Source organism: Tenrec ecaudatus, chromosome 11 (genome assembly GCF_050624435.1).
Source record: "Tenrec ecaudatus isolate mTenEca1 chromosome 11, mTenEca1.hap1, whole genome shotgun sequence".
NCBI lineage: Eukaryota > Metazoa > Chordata > Mammalia > Afrosoricida > Tenrecidae > Tenrec > Tenrec ecaudatus.
In genome coordinates this window covers 3,494,987-3,507,061 of record NC_134540.1, presented here as the reverse complement: position 1 = coordinate 3,507,061, position 12,075 = coordinate 3,494,987, and the positions used below count along the sequence as shown (strand labels likewise).

The window sequence follows — 12,075 nt, the reverse complement described above, 5'->3', positions numbered from 1 at the left end:
TTTACCTTCGGCTGCCTTTGGCAGAGCGAGGTCTGGCCACGCCCACCTCTCTCTGTTTTAGGGCCAGGGGCTGGGTTTCCTCCTCTGGCAGGCTCCCATCCAACGTAGCTCTGGCGGTGGCTGTTTCACAAGTTGCAATGTATAATTCTTTTTCTAGAACCAAACTTCTGGTAACGGGTCTTTTACCTTGGACTTGTTAAGGGTTTGGGTGGGGGGATGGATTTGAGTTGTGTGTGTGTGTTTGTTAACTTACGAGTTGGGCTTCTCACTGAAAGATTAGCTGTTTGAAGTCACCAGCCCACCCATGGGAGAAAGATGAGTCTTTCTGTTCCCATGAAGAGCTATGGCCTTGGAACCCATGGAGGCACTTCTACCCTGTCCTCAGGGTCGCTATGCGTCAGAATTGCCTTGATGGTAGTGAGTTGAGTGCCCATTTGTATCTAAAAGAATGAATCCATCATTATACTGGCCAGGAGGGTCCCTCTTTAAAACTGAGCACAATAGCTTAGAATAAAACTAATCACAAAAACAATAGAAAACTCAGAGATTTATGACGACTCACTTCCACTTCTGGGGTGGCTGTATAAGGAGCCCCCTATGAACCCAAGCCTCGGGGAAGCAAGCAAAATTGGGGCATGGGGGGACTATGAAAAAGGAAGCAACAACTATAAGTAATCATAAATTGCCCTAAATGCATCCAGAAAATGAATACATATTTATTCACAAACATCTACTAAAACCCATAGAAACAATGACAATCTACCCTTCCCCTCCCCCACCTTGCCCACCACCCTTTAATTTGATAGTGTAGTTGAGAACACGGGACTCTCTGTCTTCTCTGGCAGCACAGAGGTTACGAAGTGGGCTGCTGACTGCAAGGTTAGCAGTTCGAAGTCACCAACCAGCTCCAAGGGAGAGAGATGGGGCTTTCTGCTCCCACAAAGGGCTCCAGTCTCAGAAACCCACAGGTGTGGCTCCGCCCAGTCCCATAAAGTCACCACGAGGCAGTGTGTCATCTCAGACACAAACGAGGGTGATCACAGCCCGTGAGGACAGGCATCTCTTCAGCATTGCTCTTCCATGCTGGCTGTAGAATGAAGAGGCCAGCTTTGGGGTGAATGTGGCCAAGGGGCTGGGCGTCTCTCTTTCCTCAACCAACCGGCATTCCTCAAACAGAGGCTCCAGCTGTGCTCATGCCCCAGGACACTGATGAAAACCATGGAGCCATCTGCCATCAGGACTTGGTGAACACCAGCACTTCCTGTAGTGGCACCTGGGGCTCAACAGAGACATGAGGGGACTCGGCTAGGGGAGTAAGGCTAAAACAACTACTTCTTCTTTTTTAGGAAATCAATTCTCTTTAATGAAAGTTTTGGATAAAGGCAGCAATTTTCAAGAGATTTTCTAACATGTTTGAGTAACATTTCGCATATGAAATATCTTAAGTGGTTTAGAATGAATGACAAATCTGATGGTGCATATTCATACAAATATGAATTTGTGATAAATGTACAGTATTTTGTAGTAATGGTTTTGGAATATTAGTTACAATTATTTATACTTCATTCTGATAATATCTCAAAGGATAGGTATCTCCATAAAAATTAAAATATGCTTATCATGTTTCTCTGAAATAGAATTAGATGATGAAACTATGCATTTTATTATACCTGTAAAATGTCTAGAAAAATAGAAAATGAATATATGTAATCAACAATTATGGATCATCTCAACTATATCTAATGTTTTAGTTTAAAAGTAACTATGCTTCTAAAGAAAAAGATCATGTTATAAAATGAAGCCTAATATCTTGAATTCGATTACTGTTTTCCTGAAACTGCTATTAAACTAGGGTACTTGTGCACTAAATCTAGACTGTGCCTTCCAATAGAAAGACCAAGGCTTCACGCTGCAGGGGATATAAGTTTACTCAAACCATCTAGGCAAGTCACAAAACAAGCAAATGACACCAAATATTACCGTATATACTCGTGTATAAGCCGAGTTTTCAGCACATTTTTAATGAAGTTTTTGTGGTAAAATTAGGTGTCTCGGCTGATATCCGGGTAGTCTTGAACAAGTTGCTACAGTGGATTAATTACATGCAAGGTCCAATTTTCACCAAAAACAAAAAACAATAACTATGAAATATGAAAGAAACAGAAAGTGTGATCCCTATAGGGAGCTAGTGGGGATCAGCGACAGAAACTGGCCGTGATAGCACCCAGAGGTCCCCTTGAACAGCTAAAAATAACCTCTGAAACTCTGAAGAAGAAAGGGACACCACACTTAGATGTATGAAGATGGGAAGACCAGGGACCACCAAGCGGAAATGATCATTGAGGAGGGAGAAACGGTGACAAAGGAGCAGATGAACATTCTGGAACCAAAAAGTACAACCAGCAAAGGAAAAGGTTTATTGGGGGGCTCAGCTGTGCATGTGAATGGAAAGATGAAAGAACCAGGATGGATTGACAGAGGATGTGCCCTCTGAAGAACACAGGGAACGCAGAATGCATAAAATGAGCAGAGCCTCCGAGAGATGTCGGAAAACACTGAACCCGCCAACATATGAATGGTGGGAATGCCAGAGCAGGAGCAGAAAGAGATGGGAACATGGGAACTGATTTGAGGACAGAATGGCTGAAAACTTCTCCAATCAGTTGAAAGCCTCGGTCTGCATCCTCATGACTGACTGACTCATGGTGACCCAATGGGCAGCAGAATGAAGCGAAACCCTCTCTGGTCTTGCCCCGGCTGCTTTGCTCTAGCCACTGTGTCAGCCCATCTTACTGACGCTTGCCCACTACGGCTGGCTGCTGAACTCAGCGTGCTGTCCTCTTGCGGGGACTGAGAACCTGTCTCAGGTACCTGGGTGAAGTCTTGCCGCCTTCACTTGTAAGGAGAACTGTGGCTCTCCTTCTGCCAGGACAGCTTTGTTTCTTCCTCCGGCAGCCCAGGACACTCTCAATGTTTTTCTCTACTCTACAAGTCAACATTTTTGTCCATTCTGGAAGTTGACGGCCGGCCAGAAGGAGGTTTGTCGTCAATCGACATTTCACCTTTTTGGAAACGAGAAAGCCACTCGTACACTTGAGTTTTTCCCACAGTGCTGTCCTTGTGTGCTGTGTTTGACATCACGACAGTTCCTGCTGCATTTTTCCCAAGCAGGAAACAAAATTGCACAGCCACACGCTGTTCTCTCAACATCACAGAAAACGAGGTTCAAGTAAAACTGCTTTTACAAAAAAAATTCACTATGACCAGAGAGAACCTTCCCAGGTGAGGTCACTGGGTGCACTAACTCAGAGCGAGTGGCTCGATGCTGGATGCTGACTTAGCAGGACACGTGCATACTACAAAAGCTCCACTGGGCAGAACTTTCTTCTGTGATTTTTCTTTTGGGGGGAGTGTTTACTCTTGTATACAGAATAAGCCACACAGGGGCCATGGTAACCGAACGTCCTAGATAAATTAGATTAGCTTGTGGGATTGGTTCACTGGGATAAAGAATGTAGGACTGTTGTCTCATGGGACAAGGCAGTCAACTGGTATCACCGAGTCCCTAAAGAGAAGCCTCTGCACCCCCCTCTTTGGAGTAGCATCTGAGTTCGAAAAGTTTGACATGAGCCTCTAAGCTATAGGTATCGGCCTCTTCTTGTCTGGAGCAAGGGCAAGTGAAGGAAGCCACAGACTGGGGGAAGAAATTGGTCCTGTGACTAATGGCCCAGGTTAACCAGGGTCTCTTCCATCCTGAGGCTATCAGTACCACGTGGTGCCTGGCTACCTCTGCCCCTGTTAAAACCAGAAAACCTATACAACAGTGGTTCTCAACCTGGGGGCCGCCTCCCCTCTGGGGTTCCAATGACCCCTTCACCGGGGTCGCCCGATTCATCACAGTAGCAAAATGACAGTTAAGAAGAAGCAACAAAAATAATTTTATGGTTGGGGGCTCACCACCACACGAGGAACTGTATGAAAGGGTCGCGGCGTGAGGAAGTTTGAGAACCACTGCTCTAGAAGGTCCTGGGTAGAACGGGAGGAAAAAGGTAGAGTGAAATCCTGATTCCTAAAAATCACTGCACTGACCTCACCCACCGCCCCGCAAGACTATCGCTCCAAGTTACCCTTTGAACTTGGAACTGAAGCTGCTCCTAGAGGTCACCTATCTACCAACAAACAGTGCCAGCACCGTGTCCGCTGCTCCTTTAAACCTGATTCCATGCAGCCCACAGTCAGCGTTCACACAAAAGCAAAGATGGGGGGCAAGGGGAGGAGCAGGCCAGGAAGAGAGATCCATGGATGCAGAAGGAGCAGGCCGGAAACCATGAGAGGGCTGACGCATCCGGAACACTGTAACCAGTGTCACAGAACAGCTGGTGTAGGAATTTTAAACAGGAGACAAATGTCACCTGAAACAGAAAATGTGTCTTTCGGGTGGCTCATATGGGTTTGGGTTGGCTTTTTTTGGTTGTGTTTTTCCACACCTCTCTCTCACATCTGTAACATTGAAATTGACCTTTTTTGCTTTTCAGATATGGTCTTAGGAGGTGGTTACACGACGGATTATTTGTTCCTTGGAAATTTTATTTATACGGTAAGATCGTCCTTGGGATGCTGAATTTAAGGGAGTGTTACCCAGCAGTCTACCGTGAATCCAAAGTCTCTCGGGCACGCCCATGCTCTTCCCTGGAAGAGACTATCGCAGGGGTGCACGGGCCTCTCAGGTGGCCTTCGAGACGTGTGAAGAGCAGGCACACACGTGTGTGACCCTTGCCCCTTTCCTCCCGCACATTGGAGGAAACCCTTCTGTGTCTGTTGTTGTTGTTGTTAGCATGAGCTTTGTCACATAGTAAACACTGTGCTGAGTGTTGGACAAATGAAACTCAACCAAGTCCTCCTAAAAATTATCTGCAGGCGGGGAGGACAGTAAATGCATACGGACAGACACACGTGAAATTCCTAGTCGAGATGCCCGACTAAACCGATCTCTTCAGATATCTAACCCCCCCACCCCCAAAGTTTTAAAGAAATCACCAACTAGGACAAAAACACCCAAACTAGTAAAGCTTGCATTAAAAAAAATGACAGCAGGATAATTCACCGCAGCCGCTGAAGAAGAGGGGACTGGACCAGTGCTAACACCCTGAAAATGTGAAGCTAAAGAAGCAGCACAAGGGAGTTTGAGACCCGCCCCAACTCTCTTGCATGCTGATCCCACTGGCACTGAGTCGCAGGGGAAGATGGGCCTCACAGGAACATGGCAGAACCTCCAGGAAAGCAGAGTCAACCCTGGAGCTGGTGGAGAACTTTTGAATTGCCAGAATGAAGTGTGCCGAGTTCCCTTTGCCAGAGGTGGGCTCAGATGGACCCGCAGAGTCCGAGAGGTGTCCTTCCCCAGGGGCTTGAAGGCCAAGGGCTTGGGAGTAACTTAGGAGAGCTTGCTAAGTCTCCCGAGAATGCTGGTACTGGTGAGAGAGGAGTGGACACAATCAAAGGCTGCCTCAAAAGTGTAATTTTAAACACTCCTGACCTATACGCTGTAACTTCGCACAGTTACCATGCACCTTCTCAATTGCCCACCTGCTGTTCCCTCGCCCTGGGAAGTATCGTTTTATAACCATGCTGTGCTAATATTTTTTAACCACTTGTTTTTAAACACTGGTCTAGAGCACTTGGGAAAATGCGTCCCAGGATAAGGAAGGGGAAGGGGCTGGCAAATAGATACAGAAGGTACCTGGTATTTGTGCATAGGTAAGGCATCCGTAAGACCTCACCTTGCAGCACAATAAAACTCAAGGAAACCTTTAAACCCTCTCTCTCTGAGATGGGGCACAAGACACCTCTCTCTCACGTTGTCATGGAGTTACGGACCAGGACAACAGTCAACAAACAGCATATCGTAAATGAACACCTCCACAGGGAAATAGAGGAGCTTTCAGGTCATAGATGTCACGAGTACACGCATAGAAAATCCAAGAACAAACAGAAAACCCTAAAAATAAAATATGAGGAATAATCCAGTTTGCTGGGTACAGATGAATAATTAAAATAAATCTTATCTCTATATACCAGTAATAAGTATGTACCAAAAAAACTCCAACTCATAACCATTGAGTTGATACCGACTCCCAGAGACCCTACAGGACAGAGAACTGGCCCGGTGGGCTCCCCAGACTGTGCTCCCATCTAACTCGTCACGGGAGTACAAAGTCTCATCACCGCAATCAGTAGCCCACCATGCCAACACACATACGAGGGCGGGGAATGGCCCAAGGGCATCAGCTACATGAAGGACATATGAATGGGCTACAACTGGTGCTCAAGACCCCTTTGAGAAAGCTGGCAACCTTCTTGGGCAAATTAAGACTATCTAACAGAGGCGGGGGCAGGTGCAGGGCGGGCAGAGTACCCTTCTGCTGTGCACAGACGGGGCTCCTAGGAGTCTGGACTGACTCGAGGCACCTGTGAACAGCCGTATTCCTTGACGGGAAGACTTACTACGATGAGGAGGTCAACCGACCCCAAATTGATTTATAGGTTCATTTTAATCCCAGTCAATGTCCTTGGAGTCTCGATAAGCTCTTTCCAAAATGCCAGGGGCAGTCGGAAAGCGTAGCTATCAAACCATAGAAGCTTTCAGTCAACAGCCACACCACAAGGCGAAGTTTTGCTCCTCAGCACACCCTCCCTCTAGCTCCATGCACTCCTGACGGTGGCGTTTGCCTCTCACTAACTTGTCCCCCAAAGAATTCTGCACTCTTTGAATGTATACCACGTCAAAACGGCAGCTTGGCATCATCGGCAAGGGACGATCGGGTCCTCCTTTCAAATGTTCTCTGAGTTCAGGAACACACAGAACGAAGGGGCCAGATCTGGACGGTAGGGTGCGGGTGGGCGAAGGTTTCCCGATGAAATTCTGGTAGGGCAGCCCTTGTGCCCTTGGTAAAATGGGCAAGTGTGGTGTGTGATGGGACAAAACAAAACCAAGACCCCTCCCCGAGGCTTTCCTGGCTCTGACTTCTCACTGATACAGTTGTCAGTTCTCAAAACTTCCTTCTAATGAGCCCCACGGCCGTCCTGGGCTCTATGAGAAACTCTATTGAGATCACCCCTTGAGACTCCCGAGCCAGTTACCATAACCTCCTCTGACCGCTCAGCCTTCAATGTGACTGGTCTGGCAGGCGTCCTCAGAAACCATGTGATGGGCAACTTTTTTTGGAAGAGAGCTTCACATGTTGTTATTGTCGTAATTGTTGTGGTGGTGGTGTGCCGTCAAGTCAGTTCCGACTCACGGTGACCCTGTGCACAACAGAGCAAAGCACGCCCATCCTGCATCGTCCTCGCAGTGGCTCCTACGGTTGAGTCCGTTGCTGCAGCCCCTGTGTCAGCTCGCGGTGTTCAGGCTCTTTGTCTCTTTGCCGCCCCGCCACTTTGCCTAGCACAGCGTCCTTCTCCAGGGACGGGTCCCTCCCGACAACACGTCCAAGGTCCGTGAGATAAAGTCTTGCCATCCTTGCCTCTAAGGAGCACGCTGGCCGCACATGCATGTGTGAACTAAGATGCTGGTAGCGATGGCGTTTTACTCGCCCTCGTGCAGATGAGTATGGAAACACGCAAGTTCAAGAATAACAAAGAACTGTTAGATTTAGAATGGCTTTCCCGCTATCCCACCTAACTGTGATTTTCATGGATAGTACTCAGATGTCCAGGCAAAAGCTAATCTTTACTGCTTTTTATATAGCAGGCAAATATGCAAGACAGAAGGGTAGTTATTAGTTAAAAGACCTTTTAACATGGAGCATTTAATGAAAGCCCCTGCATGCTCCCTAGGGCAAAAACGTAGCAAAACACCCACAACAGAGGTCACCCCCAAGGAGGGCGCCTGGGGAGGAGAATCAGGACAGAAGTGGGGACACCTGGATTCTGGCGGGAAATTTTAACACGTGTTTTCCGATCTCTTTCCCCTCGGTATCTCACCTGGAGCAGTATGTCATTGTTACTGTATGTCTGAAGGCTGGTCTGGAGACATTGTCTTGGACTAAGGTAAGCCTTCTCCTCAACCCACTGGGGTCCTTTGCATCTTCCCATTCCCTTCTTAGTCTCAGGAAAATGGTAACCCCTTTCTGGTCTTAACTGTACTTCTTGACAGTTGAGTGATGACTTAGATTACATGAAGGTGTACTAGCCACCTAGTACCACCTAGAGTTTTAGAAGAGTCATTCTCCTGCCTTAGGTTTGAAGTAGATTCAATGTAGCATGCCGCCCATTGAGATCCATAAGTTATTATTAATGTGATTCAAGTACAAGGTCATTATAGAAAATTTAACAAACACCAGAAACAATATAGGGATGACATATCGTCCTTACCTTTGATGTCATTGACAATGGGCATTCTTGTTTCTGTTCTCTTGGTCTTTACTCGATGGATGCTATTATTTTTTTTCACAGGGAGAGGATGGTGCCGTACCCAATATTTTGTAACTTGCCTTTTCCACTTACTAGTAGACACTCAGCATTACTTTGTATCTTTCATTTTACACTGACTTAACGACTGTCATGTTCCGAGTCTCAGAAGCCCACAGGGACAGTTTTACCCTGTCCAGTCGTGTTGCTGCGAGTCAACATCGACTCGGTGGCTGTGAGTTTGTTCTACTTTGAGTCGGACTGCTCCATCACATGCATGCTTATCACCTATCCTGTTTCTGGAATTACTGTGTTGACCTCCATTGTGATCAACTAGATTTATAGCACGGGGGGAGGGGTGGCGCTTCAAAAACTCCGCAGAAAAAGAGAATGAGAGGTCATGGAAAATTTCATGAGCTTTTGGGAGCTCCTTTGTATATGACACTGTTCTGAACGTTTGTGCCCCTGCGTTTCCCCGGGAACCAGTGATGTTTTCCTCAGGATGCCGTTAGCGGTGAGACTCTGGCCAATTAGGCAGACTTTTGAGTCCTGTGAAAACGGAACTATCGATAAGTGCACATATGACTCCTAAGCCATCTATCAACCAGAGCTTTAGAAATTAGTCGTCGTGTGTTTCTCAACATGTCTGTGGATCAGATACAGTTAAGGGGAGTGAGCAGTGTCTGGCGGGGATGGGGCACGCCGTTTGCGCTTGACCTGCCAATCTCCATCCACATGCCTACACACGGTTCAAACCCCTTCAGCAGTGCCACGGGACAAGAAGGCCCGGTGATGAGATTTGGTTAAGAGGACAACCAGGAACACCCCATTGTAGGGAGCTCGGTTCTACTCTGTGACCCAGGACGTCACCAGGAGTCAGCCTCGACTTGATGGCAACCAGCAAATGGGCCGGGGCGTGACCTTAAGCCTACAGGTGATGCATGAGGGGGGTGCCAAGTTTAGGACGTAGATCTCCCAGGCACCTCCTTCGCCCTGCGCACACCAACTCTGCAAGGCAGCAGGTCTCCTAGGCAGAGCCACACTCGCTGCTGCCAGATGCACCTGAAGTTTCCACACCAAGACAGGGTCGGTGATTTTCCAACCAACAATCTCCGCCATGTGGAAGAGCGTGGTTGATACACAAATAACCCTCCCGTGATGACGGGTCTCAGAACCAGAACTTCTGTCGCTAACCCAGAACTATTTCCAGGGCACCCGCGTGACAAAGTCAAATTCTGATCCCTCTGAAGGACTTCATTTTCTGCTTTATTTGTATTGACCGACTCATTGCGTAACCCTGCAGTTGTGTGGGCCCCCTTCTGATTGCGAGTTCATGTGTTTTCCCCTGAAGACTCTGGAGGGCGGTTGGCTTTGTGTGTCCAAGGTCCTGTTGATTTAGATGCTTTGAGCAATGGGGTCCTTTGAGCCCAAAGTTAAATATTCTGAGAAGGAAGTTCGAGAGGGAGTCAAAATGTCCAAGGAGGATGTTTGGAGGAAGTCTTACCAACGGCCAAGCAGTTGAAGGGGCACCAGTGCCTTCCTGAGAGCCCGAGCCAGGAATGCCCTTTGTTCTTAGATAGAGTTAAATCCCTTCTAATGACAGCGCTGACTGTGTTTCTGTGATTCCCCACTGTCTGCAGTACACTCATGTTGCCATCTGGGGGAGCATCGTGGCCTGGATGCTGTTTTTCTTGGTGTACTCCTACTTCTGGCCCAGCATTCCCGCCTCTCCGGAAATGAGCGGACAGGTGGGTGCCATGAGCTGTCAGCGGTGAGTGCGCTACCCGTTCCTCTTGAAAACTTAGGTGGTGGTGGTGTTGCACACATACACACACACACACACACACACACAGAGAAAAAACAAACCAGAAACAAGACAGCGAAGCTGATGTTACCCTCCTTGGGAAGGAGAGAGACAAGCCAAGGCAACGAAGGTTTGCTCCGGGTCCAGCCAACCTCGGGCGGAGCTTTGGGTTGCAGTAGAGATGGCTTTTCATCCCCCCTGTCTCAGGAGGCAGACTCTGCAGGAGGCAGACTTCCACAGTCTGCCTATTCCGTGCATCCTGGGGGAAGAAGCAAACTGGAAATGCGAAGGCAATTATATAGGTATATTTTCACATGTGGGCTGTGTGTTCAAATAATTAGCTACGTGGCAGCCCAAGCATGATGAATTTTATATATATATATATATATATATCTTTTCAACATGTTTAACAAACCAGATAGTCCTTTCCCAGTGTTCCAGATAGACTGGATGATACAAATAAATAGACTGGATGATACAAATAGACTGGATAATACAAACGTCTAAATAGTTTAAGGTTCCACGGACGCTGTTATTGTGCTTATGTTCAACCGGAGGCTATATTTAATACAGCAACAACAAGCACGCAAACGTATCTGAAGATTTTTAAATTCCCAGGGGTCTGTGCCTGCTGTGGAGCAAGGACCCCTGGTGACCGAGTGGATTAAGCCTTGGGCTTTTTACCAGAGATGGGCGGTTCTTTGAGACCACTGACAAACTTGAAAACCATAGAGAAGTCCTAGCTGCCCTAGAGACACCCTTTTACACAGCTCCTCCTGTGGTGGTGACCCCCAACCCCCAACCATAACATTATTTTTGTTGCTACTTCATCACTGTCATTTTGCTACTGTTATGAATCGGGGGACCCTCATGAAAGGGTTGTTTGACCCCCAGAGGGGTCTCGACCCACAGGTTGAGAACCGCTTCCCCAGAGGGTCGTTATGAGTCAGAATTGACTCGGTGGCAGTGGGTCCCCTCCTCGGCCCCACCCCCATCTTTTCTTTTGGTATCATTAATATTCTGTCAATGGTTTAAAAAAGAAGGCATGAAATCTCACTCTGCTGGGGCTAGCCATAACCTTGTCCGCACAAGCATGATAAGCTAACCAACACAGACGTACCAGTCTGGGGTTCTCCAGCTGACCCCTCCCCTTCAACCCGGCCCCCAGTGGTCTCATTACAGCACGGCAGCCTTTGGCTCCCTCTGCCTTTCCGGTGTCATGTTGTAGGCAATCACTTCCTGTGTCACCCATGGCCACTGAAGTCACGGTCAAGAAACCAACCGAGAGCACCCATGGGAGATAGTGGCCTCGTGCCTGCCCAGGACACACGCCCTAGGGGTATCTATCAGATGGAGCAGGGTCCAAGGGTGCACTGGCCTGACCGGGGCCAGGAGGTCAGTTTCAGAACTTCTGGCCGCTAGCACTGCTGAAACTTGAGGGTGGAAGTGCTCGGGAGGAGGGCGTCTCGGAGAATCGCGAGTCAAAGCTGGGATGCAAAGTCCCCTCCGTACCGGGTCAACTTTCAGAAACCCAGAGAGAAACGGGGCAGGCTGAGAACGGAGTAGAAATACAACGTCCACACCCTGGAGCTGAGACTGAGCAGGTTAGAGTGGCCTGGCGGGTACCCAGGCTCTCCCGCCCCCACCCCACCAGAAAAGTCCCAGATTCAGGTGAAAATGCGACACTCTGGCTTCTAGTAAGAGCTAAATAAATCACAACTAACAAAATGTCAAGTCCGCCCTGGACACGATCAAGGTCTTGCCCTGGTTCTGTGTCTGCGGGCTTCCGGGCGCCCTCCCCCTAAGAAAAGAGTATCCAGTCTCTCTGTGCCTTTCATTTACAGTGTTGGAGACTCCGTTCAAAT

The 12,075-nt window shown here is 48.1% G+C and overlaps 1 protein-coding gene across 1 annotated transcript in view; it reads left to right on the top strand.

Moving 5' to 3' along the window:
• LOC142461579 (phospholipid-transporting ATPase IB-like) overlaps window positions 1-12,075 on the top strand; it is a 132,550-nt gene that overhangs the window by 98,875 nt on the left and 21,600 nt on the right. The window contains exons 29-31 of the mRNA XM_075563556.1: window positions 4,536-4,597; window positions 7,990-8,046; window positions 10,047-10,154. Of these exons, the coding sequence (XP_075419671.1) occupies window positions 4,536-4,597; window positions 7,990-8,046; window positions 10,047-10,154 (227 nt within the window). The remainder of the gene's footprint in view (window positions 1-4,535; window positions 4,598-7,989; window positions 8,047-10,046; window positions 10,155-12,075) is intronic.